This window comes from Erythranthe guttata, chromosome 14 (genome assembly GCF_056151865.1).
Source record: "Erythranthe guttata isolate IM_541 chromosome 14, IM_541, whole genome shotgun sequence".
In the NCBI taxonomy this organism is placed as follows: Eukaryota; Viridiplantae; Streptophyta; class Magnoliopsida; order Lamiales; family Phrymaceae; genus Erythranthe; species Erythranthe guttata.
The window spans coordinates 23,685,887-23,710,179 of NC_142546.1; the positions used below are offsets into that span (position 1 = coordinate 23,685,887).

The window sequence follows — 24,293 nt, forward strand, 5'->3', positions numbered from 1 at the left end:
TAAATCCAAGAACATCGCCCTCGGATTTCAAAAAAAAGTGTAAATTTGCAGTTACGAAATTCTAACTCGCTTTACACAGCGTTTTTAAAAATACTTAAAACCGACTTAACTGACAATCCCTGATTTCTACAAATTTCTAGCTCTTGCAAACAACAATTTTTTTTTTTACTTGGATAATCAATTTTAAAGTTTGCGCCACAAAAATTCTTCCAAAATACAAATTCCAAGATGCAAGAATTGCCAAGTGTTAAACAGAGGACAAATAGTTTATAATAATTTAATCACACTTTTGTTAACTTTGTACAGTGGCTCAGAGGATAATATCCATCATTTTAAGTGATGTATATCTAAAATGGATTTTGTCGTATTTGCACAGTAATTAAACAAAATGAAACAATTTATTATCTTTTTAACTACGTACTAAATGCTTCTAATAACCAACGAGGATTTAATATTTATTTTAATGTTTTCTTTTACTTAAAAACAAAAAAAATAAAATTATTAGTGATGTGATATGTACATATATTGAGGACAAAGAGGGAATTTCCAGTACCAAGGGATTATTCTCGGAAACCGGCAACAGGTGCGGTCCAACGATTGGTCAAAATGTATTACAGAAAAGCAAAAGGATATATGATAGAGTGCACGGTGGGTGACAGACGAGGATGACTGACTGGGAGTAGGTGGAAAAAAGTTGCATGATGAGCGGAGAGAATGACACGCGGACGGAGACATGTGTCCTTTTATCTGTTTTATTTATGATACAGCCTGTCACCCACCGCCGGCGGGGCGGGAGGTTATGGGCCCACTCCGCCGGCGTAAACCATGTTCTGTACCACTATACTGTATAGAAAACAATTATACTGAAAAGTAAAGGTGTATTTCTTTATTTATTTTTTAATGGTCATTGAAATTAAATATGAAAGAGTTTATATTAAATTTTTGGGGCTAACGTTACATATGAAAACTCCAAATTTGCCATTTTAATAAGAATGATTTTGTGGTTTGATGTTGATTTTCTTTTGAGGACAAATAATTTGACCATGACCCAAACACTATAATAAGCTATTTTTTTAAATAAAAATAAAATAAAACAAAATGATATATTCTCGAGCAAATAAAGAGAGCTTTTATTTACTTGTATAAAATGGCTATTATATAATTGAAATTATAAATATTTAATTGACTTTATTCGCATCATTTTCGTTCTACATTTAGAGGTCATAAAATGATTTTGTTTGTGTAGTTTTAATTTCTTTTCCCAAGTCGATTAGTTCATCTTCGCCTGCAAACACCGATGCCGAACTTATTGCTGGGCGAACAAAGGTATTGGATTTGAAAGGAGGTTTTGAGGTCGCAAATTTTGCACTTTGAAAATGGATGGCAGATTAATCATTACTTATAAACTTCTTTGCAAATATAATAATCAAACTTGTTCAACACTAATCAAGTATGCCCCAGAAGAAGAGCAAAAAATATGATGACAAAGAAAATATTGAGAAAGATCACAAAAAGTGTAGGGGGCCCTAATTAGGGATTTATGAGTTTCTAATCATAATTTATTTTATTTGTGGTGGGTGTAATATAAGATGGCCTTAATTTGATTATTAAATACAAATGGAGGGACACTGGGGCAGGCATGGTCGAGACATTAAAATAATAATAATAATAGTACAAAATATAATTTGTCTTATTAAAATATGATAATTGATATAGGATTTTGTTTCTGAATTCAACAAAGGTTCCATTGTCAATATAATTAAGTTGTTTTTTCTTCTGAGCGTGTGGGTTTTATTGCATAATTATTTCCTTCTCTATGATTAGTTGTTTATTCTTAGACATCGACATAATTAATTACTAATTAGTTTTGATATCGACTAATTATTCTTAATATGGACGGTTAGGGGGGCATCTCCATAGCTGGTTGGTCTTGTAATTATTTGTAAAAGAATGTTTTACTTTCATAATGAACAACTTTTGTTAGTGGGGTTACTTTTATGTAATTAATCAACTTTTGTGTCCCGCATCCGAATTTACCTGGTAGACGAACCAGGGGAAGGCCGTTTGCTCCCAGAATTAGTCGGGCTAAACTCGGACATCTGAATTATCAAAAAAAAAGAAAAAAAAAAGAGAAAAAAATTCATGTGAATAATGAGGTTGAATGATACAACAATTAAGTAGACATCCCTATTTAGTATTTACCATTATTAAATCTTACATCAATTAACTAATTAAGTGTCACCTAATCTAGTACTGGATATTTTCTAGTCAAAGGAGAGAGGAGATTCTTATAAGGAGAGTCAACTTTTGCGTTCTTTTTGGAGTAAAAAAATTCCACAAAAAAAAAAAAAAAAAACAAAAAGAAAATCAAAATCAAAAAGAAAAATCGTGCCCAAATATGGAAATTAGTAGAGTTATATTGCCCATTCTTTACGTAAATGAGAAAGAGCAGGTGCCTTGATTGCGGACTGACGTTTGCCCTTTTCTGAACTATGTATTGCGTTTGCTTTCACACTTCACACACTTAAAAAGCAATTAATTTATTTTGTGAAATTTAAAAGATTTTTATTTTTAAAACAAAGAGTAATTCATCAGCCGGTGACGTCACCTATCAGGTGGAGTACTTTTTTTTTCTTTTCAAATAAATGAATCAACTAACTTATTATTTTATTTCATTTGGGCTTCTTTTTTTAGTATCCAAATTCCCAATTTGTGAAGACAACCAGAAGAAATTGGGCTATTGCAGAAGCGAGGCCCATTGGGTCAACACGTCTAGTAAAGTACTAGGCCACAAAATATTCGATTTAGTGAAAAAAATTAATAATGAATAAATAAATAAAAACTTTTTGAAAAAAATAAAGAAAAGGGAATTGGCCGTTTAATGTAACCTAAACAACATAGGGACTTCTTCAACCCTACACCCCGTGATAAACACCGGGTGGGTCTTCTCCTGCCATGTGTCATTTTTTGTATTTTATAATATATTCCCCGCTTTGGTTTACGGGTTTTAGAAAAATTAAAAAAAGAACACATGGCAGCAAAAACCCACTCACCAGGTGTTTATCACCGGGTGTAGGGTCGAAGGAGCCATACATAAGCAACAGATGTTATCAATATCTTTTCTTTCTGCTACACAAAATTTCAACAAACGACACTAAAATTTCACTTCTATGCTCGAAGAAGATAGCAAAGATCGGAATTATAAAACGCCCACGGATTAGAATATAATGGCAGCACACTAACACAATCAAATACCAAGATGAAAAGGAACACACTAAATAGTGATCTAACACAACATAAATGGTTACTTTTACACTAAATCATACACCCCACTGCAGTAAAGTGCAAGAGAAACATACATATACGTACAGAAAATTAGGATATAACACAGTACACAGTAGTAGTAGTTAAACGAGTAGTGAGCCTTACCGTCATTTTCTCTTTCTCTTGGGCTTCTTCTCCGACACAACATCATCGGACTTTGTCGAAGATGATTTCACTTTAGCACCAATGGTACTACTCCACAAAGCCCTTTCAACATCCGACGGTGTGAATATATCCTCCGGCGAAGACAATTCCTGAATTTAAATAATATCGGATAAATTAAATATATTTTGATGTTAAAAAAAAAGGTTATGGAGGATCGAATTATTGCTAGAAATTAAACCTTTGCCTTGATTTGAATCTTCTCTGCAAACACGAGATAACGCTTTAACGAGTAATCCTTGGAATCCCCAACCACAGCAACCATGGCCTAATTTTTCCATCACACCATTCAAAATTAGGGTTTTTTTTTTACATATTCAAAAAATGTAGAGTCTAGAAATCCAATTAGGTTTTTGTTCTACTTCCAAAACTCAAAATCATGTGTAAATTCCAAAACTACCACACCACACTAATCGGGGAAAAATAAAATCTTCAATTATGATTTTGAAATAATACCTCATCCGACATGAACGGCGCGACATCCGGAGCATAGGCGGCGAGTACGGCGGAGGCGGTGGCGGGACCCACGCCTTTCAACACCGTCAGCTCCGAGACTGCTTTCGAGACGTCAGGTAGGGAAGCAAACGCCTTCCCGGAGGCGTCTCGTACAACGGCGTCGTCTAGGGAGGAGACGAAGGATAATAAGCGCGGCCGCCACTTGCCGCGAGCGAGCTTCCACTGCATGAGTTTGGAGAGCTCGTCGGTGGTGATGTAGGGGTTAGGGTTTCGTTTGTGGAGGAGATTTGGGAGCTCATTGCGGTAGAAATCATCGAGGGGAATCAGGTTGGGTTTTCCAATGCTTTCTATTGTGGATTCGTACGAGGAGAGGGCTTCTCTCCAGACACCGGCGTCGGAGGATTTGAAGTCCATTGGCGGTGGCGCAGAGGAGACGGTGGTCGACGGTGGGGGGTTTTCGAGGAGTTGAAATTGGCGGGTTTCAAAATGAAATAAATTCACACGCTGTGAAATTTTATCCAACTTCTATGAAAAAAATATTACTTTTATTTAATTGAAAATTGTTTCAGAGGACAAACTTGTAAATTAATAGAGCCATTTGTGACTTTCTCCAAATTTTGTATTTTGTGACAAAAATAAAAATAAAAATAAAAATAATAATAATAATAATAATAATAAATAAATAAAACAAACATGAAAACTTGATGAAAATTCTGTACAGACAAAACCCAATTATTGAATTATACTTTGTGTAGTTGGCTATAGTTCAATTACACTGTATTTTGGGTGTAAGCACCATTTAATAAAATTTAAAACACCAGCACTCTACTCAGAAATTATGTTATATACTATACTATAATACTCGATTTTTTCAAGAGCTTACGAACAATCCACACCGTATAAGCTCTCCATCATTGATGCCGGTTGTTCTTTCTTTCTAACTTGATAGCTTCATAAGACGTCATAACTTCCTTGAATTTTGCTTCGGCAAATTCTGCACACAAAATACATAAACAATCATCCGATGAATAATAAACTGTTAGTATATTTGTCTTGAAATAACCACCTTTGTTGTCTTGATTCTGATCAGGGTGAAATTCCTTAGCCTTTGTCCTGAAGGCTGACTGCAGACAAAACAAGAAATATACAGCAAGTGTGAGACAGGATAAATGACCCTGGTAATAATAATATTAGAAAAAATGTAAACAAAGAGCATATGATCGTCATTTGGTCGCTTCATTTTATCGATCAAGCCATTCCCAACATAATTTATGTGTTTGGCACAAAATAAGGTAATTTTTGTGGCACCAGTTAATTTGATCCACATGGATAAGAATATGTCATATATTAGCAAGTACCTTTATCTCGTTATCTGTGTAGGGTGTCGCCCTCAACCTGAAAAAGAGGAATACAAACGGCACCTCAAAGTGGTCAAATACTCCATAAATGTTTTGCAGCAACTTCAATAATCGGGAAACTATCAAACGGGCAAACCGAACTAAGTTTCTTGTTCTCAAAAGATTACGTGACATCTTATATCTCTAGAGTGGATATACCTGTCAAGTCCAAGAATGGAGTAGTGATGCGATAACGAGGAGCTTCCGTTGGACCAAGGAGTCTCCCTAAAATTACTATTATGACCTCCGAACGAAGTATCTTGCTTCCAATACCAGTCATCCCTCTGGAAGTGCTGATGGTATGTACCTGGATCGTGTTGTTGCCAGCTGTCATTACTCCTTTTGAATTTACTTCTCTCTCTGTTGAAAACACTCTGCATTCGTCGAATTCGCTCCTAGGAAAAACATAAAAACTGATCAAACTCTCTCTGCCTTTATTTTGACATTATGAAATGTAATAGCTGAATAATAACTTACATACCTCCATGTAATATGTTTAATGTTTGCATATGCAAATTCCACGATATGTTTAAATTTAATAAAGAATAATACATCAACTTTTAATCTTAAACGGAAAGAAACTGAAAGAATGGTATGTGTACCACCTGAGACGACAAAACGGATAATAAAAACAGCTAGGAAATGAATCTCACCACTCTCTCCATTTCTGCTTCATATTCTTCTCGAATACGGCGATTATATCTTTTCCTTGCTTCCTCTTGAAAATTAGTTCGAAAAGTTTTCCCATTCTTCAGCGATGATTGAGCCCTGTTCAACTTTTGCAACCCATTAACATCCAAAGTCAATACAGCTAATTAAGGTAAGCGGTGTTTGACACGACACTACTAAAATTATTAGCAAAAAAAAAAAGGTTAAAGAAAGAATTGATAAGGAGAATGTTACCTGAGAGTAGATACGATCGATTGTGCTTCGTAACTGGGTAACCTGCCACATTGGTTGGAAATTTACACAGACATTCGACAATCTAAAGAGGAATGTTACTCATGACCCTACAGCACATAAGAAATAGGCTATACAAGCTACGATTCGCATCGAACACAATTCTTGTACTCGCATAAATACCGAGAGTGATTTTCATAATCCATACCTCAATTCCTTCATAAATTTTGATAAGAATTAGTTAAATAAATTCTAACTGAGAATGGTAAAACTTTAACATCTAAATTACAAGCTCAAATGTTAAAGGAATTCAGAAACCCTCGAACAATATCACTGTCGTCTACTGCAGAAACTAAGACAAGGGGGGAAAATGAAGAAACAGAGATTACCGCAAAGGTGGTGGCGGTGGCGCCGATAAATCCAAAAATTAGACTACTCCATAGCAACATTTTCCCCTTTGTATCCTCATGATATTTGTTCGGATGCCGCCAGACATCATCACTTGTTCCCTTGTCGGCCTCGCCCTTGTCCATCCAATTATTTCTCTTTCTAACTCACATTCAAAAATTTCGATTGATCGCCGGAAGTAACTGCGACGAGATTGAATTAGGCAGCAATACCGGAATCATGCTCCCCCGCCTCTGTATCACTTCTGATCTTGTTCCCCTTCCTTCTCTAAATTCCGCCTCTGTATCACTTCTGATCTCTTCGTTTTCACTATCTAGGGCATATATAATTACTTACAAATTTGAGTTAGCTCAGAAATGATTTTGGGGCTGTTTGATTTTTGTTTTGGATAGTGGCGCAGAAAATTAATTCAAGGCGCTTAATTTCCTCGCAAATCTGGGTGCGGCCAAATTTTTTTATTTTTTTTTTCTTTCTAATAATAAATAACACTATTTATTTAATTTTTATATTTTTTTTTTTTTTTGTTGATAAAATGTGTCAAAATTACTTCTAAATAAAGAATAAGAAATGGGCTCAATCGCCCACCTGAACTCTACAAAATTGGCCCAAACCTTGGAGATGGCCCGTCTATAAATCTGTATAGGATAGGGGCTCAATTTTCTACTTTTCTTTTTTAATTTTTTATATCAATATTATTAATATAAATTATTTTTTATGTTAATAAAAAAATTTAAAATTACCAATCAATTATTATTATTATTAATAATAATAATAATAAATAATAAATAATAAAATTGGGTTCGAGTTCTTGTCGAGTAGGCGTTTACGCCCCTATTTAGTAACTATTTTGCCCGTTAAAATAATAATGATGAATTGCTATAAATATATCACATTAATTAGTTGAGATAAAGGGAGCGGGGAGAGTAAAGTGGATCACTGCTCACATGCTAGATGATTCTGATCATACCTGCGAACAGAGAGCACGTGAACTACGGCGTGGTTGATCCAACGGAAACCCTTCCGACACTCAAGTCAAACGTGCAGATTGTAGAAATAGTTCAAAGAATATGAGTTGTAGTATTATTCAGATAATAGGCGTACCTTTTATAAGTGAATGATATCGTTATTTATACATTAGTTGAGATTGTTGTGCCCAAACCTTATTTAAAGGTGATTGGGCATCGATGATAGTGGTCTTCAATATTGGACTCGTGGCCCAGTAGGTAAATAAATTGTAAACGTGTTGGGTTGGCTCAATTAAGCATATCAAATAATAATAATAATATTTAATGTTGACTTTGGTTTTTAATAATAAAAAATAACTAATATAAGTGCAAAATGGGAATTAAAAATGATTAATAATCCCAAGTGCAAAGATTGGGGTATCTCCACCACAACACAAGGCGAAGAACAAACACACCAGTTGGATCCCTACCGACTCGACGCAACAATTACCAATTTTCACTCCCCATTCCCACTTTTCTCTTCTTTTTTTTACTGTATTTTTCACATCAAATCTCAATAAAGACGCACAATTTTCCCAATTCCATTTTCACACAGATAAACAAATCACGAGCTCGCATCTTCTGTCAAATCTTCATCCCAATTTTTCAAATTTTTCAGTGTTTCAGGATTCAATCACACTAATTTTTACTCCCAATTGGTAATATTCATTAAATTGAGCGTTAATCAGCTGTGTTAATGGCGACAAGGAGGCCCGTTAATCCTTCTCGGCGGATATCTGAAAGTGGGTCAGCTCCATTTTCGTCTGCCTTTCATTCAAGATCCCGCTCTTCCCCTTACTTATCTGTTGCCCTCATCGTTCTGGTAATAATTTATGTTTCTCGTATGGCGATTTACATTGTCCTGTTGAAAACAAATGCAGAAATTCTAATTGTAGAATCCTGGTGTGCTTTCTCGTTTGACCAGTGTGCAATTTCTAATTGCAGACGATTAATTTTCATGTTTTTTTTTTGCAGGGGGCGTTGTTTGTGATAGGTTTTCTATACCGTGGCCAAGGTTTGATTTTGTTCTGTTCCTTAACATTCTCATACAATTGGATTGTAGTTTGTTGATGAGTAATAAGCTGAGTAAAATACTGAATTTGCTGATTGTAGTAATGGATGGCTGTCCGATTAATAACTTCAATGTGGAATTAGTAACGTTTTTAGTTCTAAGTGATCTGGCAAGTGAAAATGTATGTAAGGTTGATCTTTTCCCAACAATTAGTAATAAGTTTTCAAAATCAAGAACATAGCCCATTACCGAGATCTTCGAATGTTATGATTTTTGTTTTTAATTTGTGGTTGCTTATATCGCCTGCATTCCAGAGTAGTCGTGAATACAAACTCAGAAAAGTAAAATGTTTAGGTTGATCGTTTATTTGATTTAGCCGAACTGTTACGTATAAGAGAGCCTTCACTTAACAATATCAGTAGAGAAACATCGGTGTACTTTTTGAATGTCAATCAGCAGTGTAGTTTTTGCACGTTTTAACTGTTGTTACCACAAACCGGAGCAACTTTTGCATCTAGCTTTTCGTGGTTTCCTATTGGGGATGGCTTAGGCTAGGAATTTAATGCTCTCAGATAAAATGTTATGTACTTATTATGCTTTGACCGACGGGAATTCGTTTGCCTTATAGGTCCTTTCGGAAGTCAAAAATTTGTCAGTCCGGTTGAAGGTAATCATTTACTCGCTTTTCATTATCGGGTTCCTATATTTTCTCTCTTTATCATCTGATCCATAATTTCACGTCCCTTTTGTTTTCGGGATGGAATTGATGCATGAAATGTTTCTTCAAAATCATGAGAGCAGAAAGTATTTCAAAATCTTTTTTATGTATTAATCAAGATCGATTAACGAACATGATTACATGACTAGGTTCCTTTATTATATTTCTATGCGGAAATGTAATTCTTGATTTAGAAATTTATTGTCTAAAAGAATTAACCATACATACGCACTACACTAGATTTGTTATTAAATGGATTTTATAGATCAAACCTTGAAAAATTGTCATGTTTTACGTATATATATCTATAAATATATATAATGGAAGGTTTCTTTGCAATGTTCTTTATGCAGGTGACTTTTCATGCACTTTAGAAGTCGAACGTGCGATTCCGATTCTGCAAAAAGCGTACGGAGACAGCATGCACAAGGTGCTGCATGTGGGTCCCGACACATGCTCCGTTGTTTCAGCATTGATGAGAGAGGAAGAAACTGAAGCTTTCGGTGTGGAGCCATACGATATAGAAGATGCGGACCCCACATGCAAGAAATTGGTCCACAGAGGCCTCGTTCGCGTCGCTGATATTAAATTTCCTCTCCCTTATAGAGCTAAATCATTTTCCCTCGTTCTTGTTTCCGATGCTTTGGATTACTTGTCCCCCAAGTATCTCAATCGGACACTTCCAGAATTAGCTAGGGTTTCTTCCGATGGCCTCGTCATTTTCACTGGTAAAAGAAATTATACCCTGTTTTTTTTTTTTTTTTTTTTTTTTTTTTTTTTTTTTAAATTGAATTAATTTTTCAACCATCTATATTAACTTTTATGTTTGAAATTTGTAGGATATCCACGTAACCAGAAAGCTAAAGCTATTGATAAAGCCAAATACGGTCGTACGGTAAGTTATATGATGTTAAGAAATAATTTATTATAATTTTTTATTTATAATGTTTATGATCAAGAATGTATAATGTTATGTAAAATCTGAGGGTTTTTTTTTTTATATTTATTATTTTCGAAAATAGGCTAAGATGAGGAGCTCGACATGGTGGATTAGATATTTCGTTCAGATGAGTTTAGAAGAAAACGAAGTTGTGGTGAAGAAATTCGAGCAAGCTGCAGAAAAGAAATCGTACGGCTCAAGCTGCCAAATTTTTCATCTTAAATCTTACAATTAATTTCGGAATCGGAGTATTTATTTATATAAGGTAACTGGAAAACATCTTAATTCATCTTCGACTTTGCGAAGTCCACATCTGCAACTGTAGGGACTGTTGCTGCAATTAGTGACAAGAAATTATTGATAATTCATTCTTCCTATGAAATAGGGTCATATTCTTTTATTTTGCGCTTATCGGATAATACAGGTTTTCCCCTCTAATTTTTGTAACGAAACAGTAATTTGGCAATTTGCGATATTGCACCGATAATTAATGGAGTTTGTCTTGTAATTTCGCGTGCAGTTTCTCTTAATAATAATTTACTAAACGCATTATCGGCTTTGTTATCAAAATCATTTGAGAGTTGGAATATTCGAGGCTGCATATTTTTTTTTGTTATGGGTGGGATTCGAAAACTCGTATTTCAATCGTTACATGTGAATGTATTCGTATAAAGATTAAAATAGTTTCGACAAATTATACGCACACGCACGAACGAACACACGAATTCATCAATAATTGGTTCCATTTAAATACTTTTTAGTTTACGAAGAAATGGAATCTTGACAGCAAAGTACTTCTAATTTCTTGTTTTGCCTTTTAGGTGATAGGCGTTGCCGGCCATTCAACATATTATAGCTCTTGATTATATAGGAGACTTTTATTTATTTATTTAATTAATTTCTTTTTCTTCAATCCATTTATTATTGATTGATGGAAAGTTAGGTGGTTGGGATTGATTATATAATCCGGGGTATTTTTGTTTGTAAGGGATTTGTTCCAATGGATCCAAGAATGGTGGAGCCTTTGAAAATTCTTTCCAATGCGTCACCATTTATTTTTCTTAGTCAATTGTGCTTTTTTCAAAATTGATCAAATAATGTAACGTTAATCAATTGTACTTCAAGACCCACTATTCTAAGTGCCAAGAAAACCGATAATTGTCCTACAAATGTAGTTTATCGGTTGGACCAAGTGAATCCGTCAATTGACTCAGATTTTATGTGAATTGACTCTGAACGAGTTAATCCTTACATAATTGGGTTAATTTTTTTATTTTCTATACTTTACAAATTAAAAATCAATGAAATAATTTTACTTAAAATATTATATTAATTATTTAAATGTATGTCAGGAAATTAGGGTCAATATTGATGTGAAATTGGGAGAGTAGTGAGTTTGTGTGTGGAAAATAATCGACCGGAAAACCTGGTGAGAGAGAGCAAAATAATAAAACACGTGGCAAACTCAGAAACACGCTTTCTATAAATGGAAAGCGGACCATTGAACTTGAAATGCATACTAATGAACACGACTCATCAGATGCTCTAAAGTCGCATTAAGACTGTGTTTGCAGAGTTTCCGTATTAATTCACTGCGGGCGACGATGGTAAAAAAGTACAGTTAAATCAATATATGTAAAAACTGTTTCTAGTTTTTTGACTTTTCGTCCATGTTCATAATATATATATATATATATATATATATATATATATATATATATATATATATATATATATATATATATAGGTTCTCAGTTTAAATCATGTGAATACTGTATTTCTTTGAATTTTTTGTTTGGTTTATTCTTCATTATTTTTTTCCACATATCAAATAATAAAGATTGTATATATACTCACAATACATTATATATATATATAATAAATTATATGTGTGTGTTCCGTGTTCGTTCACATGCAGAAACGTGGGGAAAAACGGTGGAGACATAATGAAAAGAAAACCTAAATTTTACTAGTGATCATGCAGCTGTTTGATTGTATTTTATTTGTCCAAATTAAAGTTTTGTTTAGTGAGAAAAAATCAAAGAAGAAATATGTATTTTTTTTTTAATTTTTTTTGATAATTGAGAAGATAACACATTAAACAAAGGAGAAATTAATTTGTGTTCCCTTGTGCCAAAAAGCTTGAAATATTGCACGGTCTCGTGTCTCATCTTGCTCCACACACACACACACACACACACACAAAAAGTAGTGAAATAAAAAATTTCATTTAGTTTTCGTGTTTTATTTGACTTCAAAAAACTCTTTTATTTAGTCTTTCCAGCATAAAAGAATAATAATAAAATTCCGAATATACAATAATAAAAAGTAAAAACAGTTGTATAAAATATTAGGTTTTTGAGAAGACGGAACTCAAACTTTTGTTGCATGGTATAATAGTAATTATATTACATGATTAAGGATTAAAACAGTTGTATCTTTGACTAAAAGAATTAATGATTGAGGGTTAAGTTAGTTCAAATGAGACTTTGTAATATAAATATATTCCAATAGAGGTAAGTGGCTGAATTATTGGGCATGTACCCCATGCATGGACGCATTTCACTAAAATCCCATTTAGCAGTACAATTGTGCATGATGAGTTTTCAGTTCAAAATAGGATAATGTACGTACGTAGGATAAGATGCCATTTTCATGGTCTATATTATTCACTACCCCCTATTCCATACATTCATTCATTAATACCTTCCTCAAATATATCTATATCTATCTATAAATTTCAAAAAAAAAAAAAAACTTTTGCTAGCTCACATGAACAATGGAATTAGGTGATGAGATATGGATAAACAATGGGAATATGATATAATGAAAAACAGACAAAATTATTCGGTTGGAGAAAGTTGCAGCACCATACCTATAGTCTCAATTATGGGAGCACGATTATGACCGTTACCTGTTTTACTCTCCGATCACTATTTTCGATCGTATACTAATCGCAATTAATGATGATTTAAAAAAAAAAACAAAACACGAACGCTGATTTATCTAACTTCAGTACGTATAAGATCAATCGGTTTTCATTTGATGTCGTTCTTTCAAAATATATATTACTTTTATATATATATCATCACATATGCTTAATAAGATCTATATATACACATTTGAGAAAAAATCAGTAAATCACATAATTAATTAATTAATTAATTAATTAATTCTGCAAGAAAATATTAGACATATTATATCCATGAGGAGTCAAATTACACATACAAGTCCAACAAAGCAACTCCTATATATATATATATATATATATATAGATATATAGATATATGTGTGTGTGTGTGTGTGGTCAACATAATAATAAGCAAAGCACCGTCCTCTTCAAGAGAAGCACAAACACTGTCGGGCCATTTATGTATATAGCTTGAATCCAAGAACTTGTATAAATAGATGCCAATGTTTCCGAATAACTTACACATCGAAAACTTTATAATAACAATAAGGTTTAAGTTTAGTAATATACTAAAATGGATAACATGTTGTCTAGGAAAGTTACATGCAAGTCACATGGCCAAGACTCTTCTTACTTCCTAGGATGGCAAGAATACGATAAGAATCCTTTTCATCCCGTTCGAAACCCGTCTGGTATTATTCAGATGGGCCTTGCTGAAAACCAGGTCCCTACCTTTTATTACCATTTGTTGCACCCCATGCAATAAATATGTATAATATATAGTTGCATGTTGGGTTTTGATTTTTTCTTTTTTCTTTTTTTTTTTTTTTTTTGGTAATTCTAACAAATGATAATATTTCGACAGCTTTGTTTCGATCTTCTGGAGTCTTGGCTCGCAAGAAACCAGGAAAGTAACTGGTTCAAGAAAAGGGGCGAATCCATGTTCAGGGAACTGGCTCTTTTCCAGGATTATCATGGCTTGCCCGAATTTAAGAAAGTAATTTAATTAATTAATTGTGGCACTTCATATTTTTTTTTCATATATAGATGGACATTGTTTAAATGTTTGTGGCACTTAAATTGTAATTCAGGAACTAGCAGAGTACATGTCTGAAATAAGACAAAACAAGGTTAAATTCGACACCAACAAGCTTGTACTCACGGCAGGCGCCACATCAGCCAACGAAACCCTCATGTTTTGCCTTGCCGAACCCGGCGAAGCTTTCTTGATCCCCACACCGTATTACCCCGGGTAATAACAACATTATTTTTTCCAAACCCGCAGTTATTATATATATAATCTGAGACGATTAATATATATAAAATAAAACATGTCTCGTTTTTTCAGGTTTGACAGAGATCTGAAATGGAGAACCGGAGTCGAAATCGTACCCATACAATGCAGCAGCTCAAACGATTTCAAGATCACCGTTTCCGCCATGGAAGAAGCTTACAAACAAGCCCAAAAACTCCACCTCAAAGTCAAAGGCGTTTTCATCACAAACCCTTCAAATCCACTTGGCACCACATTGACTCTCCAAGAACTAAACCACGTCATCACATTCTCCATCGAAAAAAACATCCACATAGTTAGCGACGAAATATACTCCGGCACCGTTTTCAACTCCCCACAATTCATAAGCATATTCGAAGCTCTAAACAAAATATCATTCAACAATAATAATAATCAAATTTGGAACCGAGTCCACATAGTTTCAAGCCTTTCGAAGGATTTAGGGCTTCCAGGTTTCAGAATCGGAGCAATATATTCAAACAACGAAACCCTAATAGCTGCAGCCACTAAAATGTCGAGCTTCGGATTAATTTCTTCTCAATCGCAGTTTCTTCTCTCGAGAATATTATCGGACAAGATATTTATCAAGAAGTACATAAAGGAGAATCGGAGAAGGCTGAGGAAGAGGCAGAGGGTGCTGGTTTCTGGACTCGAGAAAACAGGGATTCGGTGTTTGAAGAGCAATGCTGGATTGTTCTGCTGGGTGGATATGAGGCATCTGTTGACCGGTCAAACGTTTGAAGCGGAAATGGATCTATGGAAGAAAATGGTTTGCGGGTTCGGGTTGAATGTCTCGCCCGGATCCTCTTGCCACTGCAACGAACCGGGTTGGTTTAGGGTTTGTTTTGCTAATATGGAGGAGGAAACTCTTGATCTCTCTGTGCAACGAATCAGGGCGTTGGTGGATTCGAATCTTTCGATTGTCAAATAGTCTTGAATTTCTGCTCTTTCTGATTTAAAAAAAAAAAAAAAAAAAAAAAAAAAAAGAGAGAGAGAGAGAGAGAGAAAGAAACTAAAATGGAGTGCTCTGTTTCATTATGTAATGATAGCATTTTGTAATGTGTCGTACACATATTCACGAGCGTCTCAACTTCTAAATGTTCTTAAATTAGAAAACATCTGTTCCAAAATCGGCAACCATGGAAATTGTCGAAACAGAAACAGTAAATCGAATGATCAGCTCTCAACCGATTTTTCTCCATCTAATTTTGGCAAATTTCTCCAATTCCATAATACTTGCATCAATCCGCCATTCGCACAATGCAAGAGAAAATCATTTCCTCCCAAAAAAAACATTGACATTACCTTCACAAGAACAAGAAAGCAAGAAATACCCAGAATTCGCCAGCTAATCGAACCATCCTGTAGGGAAAAGAAAAGACCAAATTAGCCTCAACGGGTGCGAATAGACTGAAGAGAAGAGTTACAGCCAATAATATTCACCTTGTGATCATCAACCACGAATTCTTGACATATCTGATCAACGTATTTTGTGATAATAATTCCGACAAAAAGACCAAAAGGAATCATGAGCTCTTTGTTTCTAGAGAGAGAGTATAAGATATCGGATAGCCAACTAAACGAAAACCACGCAAGAAAAGACCACTTTAATGTTTCCTTCCCCAAAATCAGTAACTCGTGCAGAGCAACACTCTCTGCTTTCTTCCAAGGAAAAGATTTAACTGAACCAGGGATGAATTTCCATAATTCATCCTTGGTGTAATTTAAGAAAACTATAAGCTTGGTAGTAGGTTCGTGAAAGTGTTCCATCCCTGGAAATTTTGCAGAGCACGTTACTGAAACATGTTGTTTGCGGTTGTTTATTGGAATGGAACTATGGAGTTCACACACTCGGCTTTTAGTTGATGCAACCTGGACAAAAAGGGAAATATAGCTAAAGTTAGGTAGTGATCGTGTAAACAGGGTATTAACTTTCGTTTTGTTACCAAAAGATTTCAGCTAAATTTAGATAAAATAGAAGACAGAACAACACACAGCAGAGCATTGCTCAGAAGTAAAATAAACGGGAATCAAGCATTTCAAGTGAGTGAGGTACTATCGAACTCAAGAGAACGCATACGGCATACCTATTTCAATAAGGGATTTTCCGTGCAACATGTAGATACGGATAACACATTCAGAAGTAGCAATGCATAATGCAGTTTCATAAAGCAGATCGACTGAAGAAAACGAGATACAAAATGATAGAGCCAAGAAATTCACTATCACCTATCGGAAAACCAAATAAACCAGTCCTCAAAACAGAGATCCAGTAATCTACCTTCCTCATATTAACCATCATGTTCATTTGCTTTTAACTAATTTCAAAGCAATTCCATAAAAATCACACCCTAAATTCTAACACTTCCAATTCCAAATTAACAGAAAAAAAAATATTAAAAAAAATTCACTTTAGCCCTAGCTGATACATTTTCTGAAATTACAGCACAATCTTCCCTATTTTTTTTATTTTTTATTTTGAAATTGGTACTTCAATTAGCATTATCTTGTTCGTTAGACTCGATAAATTTAAAAGGCACGCGTTTTACCTCTCTCTCTCTCTCTCTCTCTCTCTCACACACACACACACACACACAAACACACAGAGAGGCGCAGAGTTACACTTGCGCATGGGGTTTGCAAAAATCAGAAGAAGAAGAGATTGAGAGGAGCTATAGAAGAATTGAATTACCGGAAAACATGAAGGACTGAGAGCGTAGGCCGCAGGGACAACCATTTTCTGCCGCCGTCGGACGCCGCTTCCCGCAGCAAGGGTATGATAGACAATTCTACTTCCAATTTCTCGAATCCTCGCACACGACGAAAGTACCCCGACCCTTTAACCCATAAAGGACCCGGATCCGACCCGATTCCATATGACCGGGTGTCCAAATTAAATTATTTCCATGCCCAGTCAAAATTATATTAATCCGGTAAATTATATTTGATGTAATTATTAATTAAATATGTAATAACTTGAAAAATTACCCTTATCTTCTTAAAATTGTGGTATTAGTCAACACATGCCATTTATTTACTTATTTGACTTTTTTTAGTTTATTTTTTTCCTTTATTCCCATTTTATTAATTTAATTGAATTTCATCCTTTTACTAAAATCACCCAAATATCTCTTGAAATCAAACATGCTTTGCAGTAACACTACTTTTGTCCTTCCAAAATACTAATCACTAATTCATAATATTTAAATACCCTAATCACATTAACTACTACTAAACAACATAATATATTATTAAAACATTATCGTACGGTTCACAAGCTATTGTACGAAGACGATAATTTAACCATTACACTTCCGCAATTTCTTTTTATTAATTAAAATTGTCAAAACATTGTCAAATATTTGTGGCTGTAATTCATAATGATTATACCAAAATTAGTGAAATCATGAATAATTAGGTTCCTAATATGCCAGGGTCTGATTCTTTTCATATATAATCGTATAGTGCAAATGCCATTAATGAATTATGTGTTTCGCGATTTATTGCAAACGTAATATATACATATACATATATATATATATATATATATATATATATATATATATATATATATATATATATATATATATATATATATATATATATATATATATGTGATGACACAGCTATACGAACAGATAGGAAAGTAATATGATTATATTTCCTTATTCACGTAAGCCTTTAATCACCTTGTAATAACCTTTCTGTCGGCCCTATTAATTATTTTTTTCCAGGGTCTCACTGCATTTAATTTCATTTCACCTTTATATATTTATATATACACACACAATTATATATATATATTCAAAACACACACACACACACACACACACACACACACACACAAGAAAGGGTTTGAAGAATGGAGTTTTTTGGATTGAGGCATAAGAATACGATGAGATGTTTGAACTGCCCTCTCTGTCATAAGCCTTTCAGACAAGTAACCATGGTTGAACCTTGTTGTCACCGATGTGAGTTTTCTCATTTTTATTTATTTATTTAATTGTTGTTTTTTGAGAATAATTATTTATTAAATTTTATTTGTTTGTGAATTGGGTGCTAAAGATTTCATTTTTTTCAGATATGTTGACATAGAAAGAATCTTTAGTCTAACTTAATTCAGATCTTAGATTTTGTTTATGTCACATGTTTATTTTTCCTCTTAATTACATGATTTTTTCCCCCTCCAATCCATGATTTCAATTTAATTACTTAGATTTAAAATTGAATTTTTTAGAATTTTTTATTGATTTTTATTTGATCCGGAGTTATATATATAATCGGGTATGTACGGAATCAATGTTCGTTTTAAGAAAAAATGACTTGAACTAGTAGCATCGTTCCACGTGGAAGTGGTCGGGTAATTCGAATTCCTTTGGGTACGTACGTATACCATACATAAATTATATTAATGAATTGATTAAAAAAAATGTATTTACTTTATGTGACAAATATTTGGTATATAATGATTAATTTAATTTTGGAGATCTTGATTTTTTTTTTCCTTTTTAATTGAAAAAAAAAATAGTTTGTCATAACTGCATAACAAAGAAGATTACTGAAGAGGGGTTACATAATTGTCCAGTATGCCATACTCATCTTGGTTCTGCTCCACTTCAAAGGCTCAGGTATAAATTTATTAATTAATTAACTATTAAACTCGATTATGTCGTTATCGTAAATAGTCGTAAATATTTATGCATGGTTAAAATCTACAGGATGGACCATCGTTGGCAAAACATGATGAACAATTTCAATAATGAAGGAAGAAGTGAACAACATGCAGGAAGTGGAATAAATGTAAGAGAAGAGAAGAAACAAATAGTTATAAATAAATTATTTTCATTTGATTTTAAAATGATATATCGAATCTAATAATTAATATTCGCAGAAAAATGTTGGTGGTGGCGGATTAATTGCCGATCAGCCTGCTCGGAAAAGATCGGCAGATGAAAGAGAAAAGTCACCGGAGAAAACGGGTGATTCTTATTGGAGGTCTCTAATGGGAAAAAATCATCAAACGGCAAATATAATAAAAAACGCTACAAACGATCACGATTTTGCAGTTTCTTGCATAGCGGAAAAGTCTAAAGAAGTATTATTACGACCAAGACCACTAGACCGCGGACAAAGTTCTTCGGTCGGTGGACTTACGAATAATCGGGCACCGATTGTGCACTGTCATGACAAAAACAACGTTAAACGCATCGAACAAAATCTCAAAACTTATTGGTTTTGTTTAGTTGCTTCTGATAATCAGTGAGATATATATATACTTTCATTACATGCTATTTATTTTTTTCGAATTTAAAAAATTAAAAAAAATAATAATAAAAATAATAAATGATTTTGGTGTTTATTTTTTTCAGGAGAAGCAGTGCACCCTTGGAGCAAATACCTTCCAGATACTTGAGGCTGCAGTAAGTTATTTTTTTATTTTTTGCTAAAATTAAACATAATTAAGTAATTGTGCCCTTCTAATTATATTTTATTATATAATAATATGATTAGTGATGAGTTAATCACAATAATAATCACCTGCAGCACACTAATCTGGTTTTGTTTCATAGGGATGGAAGCACTACAGTTTCATCTATCAAGAAGTACATCGTACAAAAGCTCAATTTACGAAGCGAAAACGAGGTACTAATACATCATCATATAAGTGCACATTTCGAGCATTTAATGTACTTTTCCGTCGTCGCGTTTTTCTAATGTACACACATACCTAATTAACTCTATTTATTACTTAACAAAGGTGGAGATTACTCTGCAAGGACGGAGATTACTACCTAGTTTGCAAATAAGCCGATTGATCGAACTGTGGCTGCAAACGTTTCCTACCTCAGAAACGAAAACGGCAATCGTCGGTTCGTCCGCACAGGAGTTTGTCCTACCGCTTACATATGGTCGTAAACCTGCTTTCTAATTTCTTCTTAAATAAATTATGACTGTTAGAATTTTAATTTTCGATTGTCATAACTAGCCTTTTTTCTGCACAATTATCGTACTTTTTAAGACCTTCATTACTTAATTAGCAGATTTGCTACCAAACATTGGTTTAATTAATTTCTCTAATGTGATTTTATTGTGACATGGTATATCAATAATGTGTTAATTTAGTGCATATCTCTTGCATATTAGAACCAACAATAGAGCAAAACAATAGAGATATAAATCAGAAAAAGGGTTACATATTTCACACATTTTTTTTTTAATAAAAGATAGCAACAACAAATTTGAGATAATTTTCCGAAAAGATAAAAAGAAAAAGAGGGTACTTAAATCATCGAAAGACATGAGCAGAATTATTAAAACTATTTTCTGTTTTATAATAATTTCATAAACACAAAGGTTACGATTAAGACGGACACTAGCAACTATAAGCTTGAGCTGTCAAAATCTTACCGGATCTTCCATCGGGAGTATTCCATAATCCATATCGCATACGGAATCAATCAATCAATCACGGGCCCAGCCTATACGGGCCTTCGCCCATATAATGGCCTTCCATGTAAAGGGCCCCACTTTGCGGATGAAGCCCGTCCATCACCATAAACTGCATATCCTCCGACGGCTTCCAGTGCCTTTTTCTTTGGTTGATAAACCAATTATTTATCTGCTTCTGATCCAAACCAGTCGATTCGGCCAATGCCACCTTCTCCGATTCCTTATTAAACCAAAAATAAATAAATTAAATAATGTATAGTTTTTTTTTAATACATGCAAAAAGAAATAACAGATAAATAAATAAGTATACCGAAGGATATGGCCACTTGTAGTGCAATTCCCACCAGCTAAGTAATTTTTGTCGGGCGTCTTTCGGGAGTTTGCCTTTCTTTTTCTTCTTGGAGAGTTCTTGTTTGAGGCTGCTTAAGTAGCCACTGTATTTTTTCAAGAGGTGGTTTTTCAGCTCTCTATCTTCGGCCCGCGGATCTATTTCGGGCTGGCCCGTTTCTCCGCCGCTGTTGTTGTCTTGGTCGTCTTCCGACGAACCGACTCCCTCGCACTTGTCATCTTTTTTTGATTCATTTAACAATTGATTTCAAATTGTTAAGAACAGATATTTCATTTCATATGAAAATTATGAGTTTAATGCATTAAATTAAACTTCAATTCAGAAATTTATTTCTGATCCCTTCTGTTTCTTTTTCCTTGCTTGATGAAGAACAAAGGTCACTAGATAGATTTTTCTACAGCTTTTTATCATATTACTTGGCTAAAACATCTAACAATTCGAATTTGGAAACAAAAATTATATTAAAAAAAAAATTAAAAAAAATAAAAATAAAAATAAAAAGAAATTAAAAATAAAAATAAAAAGAAAACGTATCATATAGGACAGAAGAGGAAATAAATAAGTTGATATTGGACAAAAACCCGAAATTAAATATGGTACAGGCTGCATCGACATCACACTGATTTGAACAGAATCCTATGTTTTTTTTTTTTAAGCCTAAAAAGCTAAAATGCAAACTGTATGTATATATATACAGTACTAAAATAACAAGCATGTATGTATATATATACAGTTATATATATCATACACACAAAGCTAGAGAAAGAGGGGGGGGGGGGGGGCATATGAACATCAAGATAAAAAAAAAAAATTTAAAAAATATTATGATAACCATGTCAGCAAGAAGAGTGGGAGGAGACCATGAAATAAATTAAAGTGAAAAAAAAAACAGTGATTAGAGAAGCAAGCGTGTGATTTCATGATTGTTCAAGACAAGATTAGATTCTGTACTCTATGTATATATTGATATTATATTGATAAAAATGGAAGAAAATCAAATCTAATATACTATACACTCGTGATTAGGGTTTTTATCTTTTCTTTATTTGGGTTACGTGACAAAGGCCTTGGAAAATGATGGTGGCAGTCTGGCACTAGTCAAAACTTGTGTGTTTCAGTACTTGGAAATAGCACTACTATATTGAATGAATGAATGAATGAATGAAGAAGAACCACCCCACCCCAAAAACCCACCCCCCAATTTGGAGGGTGGACAGTGTTAACTATCAGTATTGCACTGCACAAGAAAAAATGATGACTGGGGACAAACATTATTAGGTCAAATTTGTTATTCTGCTTGTTCTTTCCTTCATAGGCAATATGTCCATGAAACATCACTCTCTCTCTCTTTCTCTCTCTAGAAAAAGGATGTTGTTATATTAAGGAGAGAGAAAGAAAGAAAGAAAGTACCGGAGTTGTGGAAGATCCGGACAGGACCATTAGTAAGCATGTTGAGCTGTGTTTCGATGCGTCGCATGAAATCCATGGCTTCTTGTAACGGCCTCGTTAACTCTTCTCGGTATTTCACCAGCATATCATAGTACGCTTCCTGCAAGTATAATCGGTGGAATTTAGATCCAACATTTTTTTTAATTCGTTAAATAAATTAAAAATAATTAATGATATACATAAAAGAAAACGAATTTAAGAATCGTGTCTGACAGAATTAAGATTAAAATTAATTAGAAATGCCGTACCATGAACTGGTCTAGTTCTGGATCCTTGGAATCATCTCTCCCACCGGCGCGGTGCCTCGCTTCAAACTCTTGCCGCACCGCCGCCAGCCGTGCCACCACCTCCGGCGGAGCTCCCACCTTTACATGTACATATATATCATCACAGAGAATGAAATACTTTTGTATGTATGTATGTATCATGTATGTACAAATACCTTTTGACAATCCATGTAAGCTTCGAGAAGATTGGAATACTGAGGGTGGGCGATGATCTTGGCTTTAATAGCATCAACTTCGCCGGCGGGTTCGGTTTCCGGTCGCCGGTGTTGACTTTGACTGTGATGATGATCTTGAACAGTTTGATGGTGGTGCCCTCTAATTACAGAAGGATTGTGGAACCAAGGAGCCTGATTCAGTGAACTAACCGCTTCAGTTTTCACAGACGTCGGATTCTGATTCTGATGATTTTGATTCTGATCGGAATTATCATAACAGTCACCGGATTGAAGATGGAAGGTACTCACCGGCAGCAACTGGTTGTGTTGATGGTGGTGGTGGTGGTGGTGGTTGCTCGATCCGCTGCTAGCTCCGCCGCCGTACACGGAAGAGCTCGGTGGAAGAACCGGACCGCCGTACAGAAAAGAACCGGTGTTCCTGGAATTCGTGTTTTCGCTCATCTGATGATTGTATTCCTCCATTTTTTTATTTTTTTTGAAATCAATTAAAACCCAAAGAAAGATTATTCAAAATTGAATAAACTGTTGGGAGAAAAAACGAAACCCTAGTTCATTAACAGATTTAGTTGACGGCGCCGTCTGATATTAACTAAAAGCGTGTGACGATTTCTGTTGCTTACGGAGAAGATTGGATGTTTCTGTTTGTGTTTCTGGTTCAGATGGTTTTATATGAAGGGTGAAGTTGCAATATTGAGGGTTATATATGAAGGTGAAAGCTGTAAGAACTATAGGTGCACAGAAATCACATGGCCGGAGATGGTGGCGATTGGCCGGAAACAGCGGCGGCGGCGGTTGTGTGGCTTGGTTGAGTGACACGACCTTCTTTGCTTTGAAGAAGAATTAAACAAATATATATATACACAAACCGGAAAATTGTTGGAAAGCAAAGAAGCACCACTAGTTGACAAGTCACCAGTTTGCCAACTATTTAATCTGAAATGATTTGTGCAGGCACAAATTAAACATTCATGCACATTTTTTACCATTTCTCAAAAAATAAAAGGTAAAAAACTCAAAAACTCTCTCTACCCTTTCGATTTTCTTTCGCAAAGCCCG

General features: G+C 34.4%; 7 protein-coding genes and 1 long non-coding RNA gene across 10 annotated transcripts; 4 read left to right on the top strand and 4 right to left on the bottom strand.

Moving 5' to 3' along the window:
- Positions 1–1,671: 1,671 nt before the first annotated feature.
- LOC105958910 (DNA binding protein) lies at positions 1,672–4,457 on the bottom strand. Its single transcript, XM_012982911.2, has 4 exons — positions 3,943–4,457; positions 3,668–3,754; positions 3,430–3,578; positions 1,672–2,099 (listed from the first exon to the last, which is right to left on the bottom strand). The coding sequence occupies exons 1-3, from the start codon at positions 4,354–4,356 to the stop codon at positions 3,432–3,434; spliced, it is 648 nt and encodes a 215-aa protein (XP_012838365.2). The 5' UTR covers positions 4,357–4,457; the 3' UTR covers positions 1,672–2,099; positions 3,430–3,431.
- A 186-nt stretch (positions 4,458–4,643) lies between these two features.
- On the bottom strand, positions 4,644–7,174 carry LOC105959284 (uncharacterized). Its single transcript, XM_012983345.2, has 7 exons — positions 6,629–7,174; positions 6,243–6,284; positions 5,993–6,115; positions 5,499–5,734; positions 5,301–5,337; positions 5,009–5,066; positions 4,644–4,936 (listed from the first exon to the last, which is right to left on the bottom strand). The coding sequence occupies exons 1-7, from the start codon at positions 6,770–6,772 to the stop codon at positions 4,854–4,856; spliced, it is 723 nt and encodes a 240-aa protein (XP_012838799.2). The 5' UTR covers positions 6,773–7,174; the 3' UTR covers positions 4,644–4,853.
- Positions 7,175–7,982: 808 nt separating this feature from the next.
- LOC105958763 (putative pectin methylesterase CGR3) lies at positions 7,983–10,829 on the top strand. The gene is made up of 6 exons (XM_088813502.1): positions 7,983–8,474; positions 8,627–8,666; positions 9,292–9,330; positions 9,735–10,109; positions 10,221–10,276; positions 10,404–10,829. Exons 1-6 carry the CDS (start codon positions 8,349–8,351, stop codon positions 10,554–10,556), a joined length of 789 nt encoding a protein of 262 aa, XP_088669628.1. The 5' UTR covers positions 7,983–8,348; the 3' UTR covers positions 10,557–10,829.
- Positions 10,830–13,754: 2,925 nt separating this feature from the next.
- LOC105958911 (1-aminocyclopropane-1-carboxylate synthase 3) lies at positions 13,755–15,512 on the top strand. Its single transcript, XM_012982913.2, has 4 exons — positions 13,755–13,956; positions 14,098–14,229; positions 14,324–14,484; positions 14,581–15,512. Exons 1-4 carry the CDS (start codon positions 13,807–13,809, stop codon positions 15,455–15,457), a joined length of 1,320 nt encoding a protein of 439 aa, XP_012838367.2. The 5' UTR covers positions 13,755–13,806; the 3' UTR covers positions 15,458–15,512.
- A 23-nt stretch (positions 15,513–15,535) lies between these two features.
- LOC105958912 (uncharacterized) lies at positions 15,536–17,384 on the bottom strand. The gene is made up of 3 exons (XM_088813587.1): positions 17,219–17,384; positions 15,970–16,398; positions 15,536–15,888 (listed from the first exon to the last, which is right to left on the bottom strand). Exons 1-3 carry the CDS (start codon positions 17,261–17,263, stop codon positions 15,703–15,705), a joined length of 660 nt encoding a protein of 219 aa, XP_088669713.1. The 5' UTR covers positions 17,264–17,384; the 3' UTR covers positions 15,536–15,702.
- An 807-nt stretch (positions 17,385–18,191) lies between these two features.
- LOC148765485 (uncharacterized) lies at positions 18,192–19,318 on the top strand. The gene is made up of 3 exons (XR_016029574.1): positions 18,192–18,497; positions 19,055–19,154; positions 19,245–19,318. It is a non-coding gene; the product is annotated as an uncharacterized LOC148765485 (long non-coding RNA).
- A 53-nt stretch (positions 19,319–19,371) lies between these two features.
- On the bottom strand, positions 19,372–24,131 carry KNAT1 (homeobox knotted-like protein). Of its 3 annotated transcripts, none has more exons than XR_016029572.1 (6): positions 23,217–24,130; positions 23,023–23,139; positions 22,736–22,874; positions 21,287–21,543; positions 20,935–21,196; positions 19,372–20,444 (listed from the first exon to the last, which is right to left on the bottom strand). XR_016029572.1 is itself a non-coding variant. In XM_012983349.2 (5 exons), exons 1-5 carry the CDS (start codon positions 23,697–23,699, stop codon positions 20,993–20,995), a joined length of 1,200 nt encoding a protein of 399 aa, XP_012838803.1. In that variant the 5' UTR covers positions 23,700–24,131; the 3' UTR covers positions 20,680–20,992. The 3 variants fall into 3 exon arrangements, 1 of the variants encoding a protein (XP_012838803.1); XR_016029573.1 differs by having other exon boundaries at positions 19,372–20,447; XM_012983349.2 differs by lacking the exon at positions 19,372–20,444 and having other exon boundaries at positions 20,680–21,196; positions 23,217–24,131.
- Positions 19,529–20,455, top strand: LOC105958764 (E3 ubiquitin protein ligase DRIP2). Its single transcript, XM_012982768.2, has 4 exons — positions 19,529–19,785; positions 19,896–19,946; positions 20,097–20,169; positions 20,285–20,455. The coding sequence occupies exons 1-4, from the start codon at positions 19,529–19,531 to the stop codon at positions 20,453–20,455; spliced, it is 552 nt and encodes a 183-aa protein (XP_012838222.2).
- Positions 24,132–24,293: the final 162 nt, after the last annotated feature.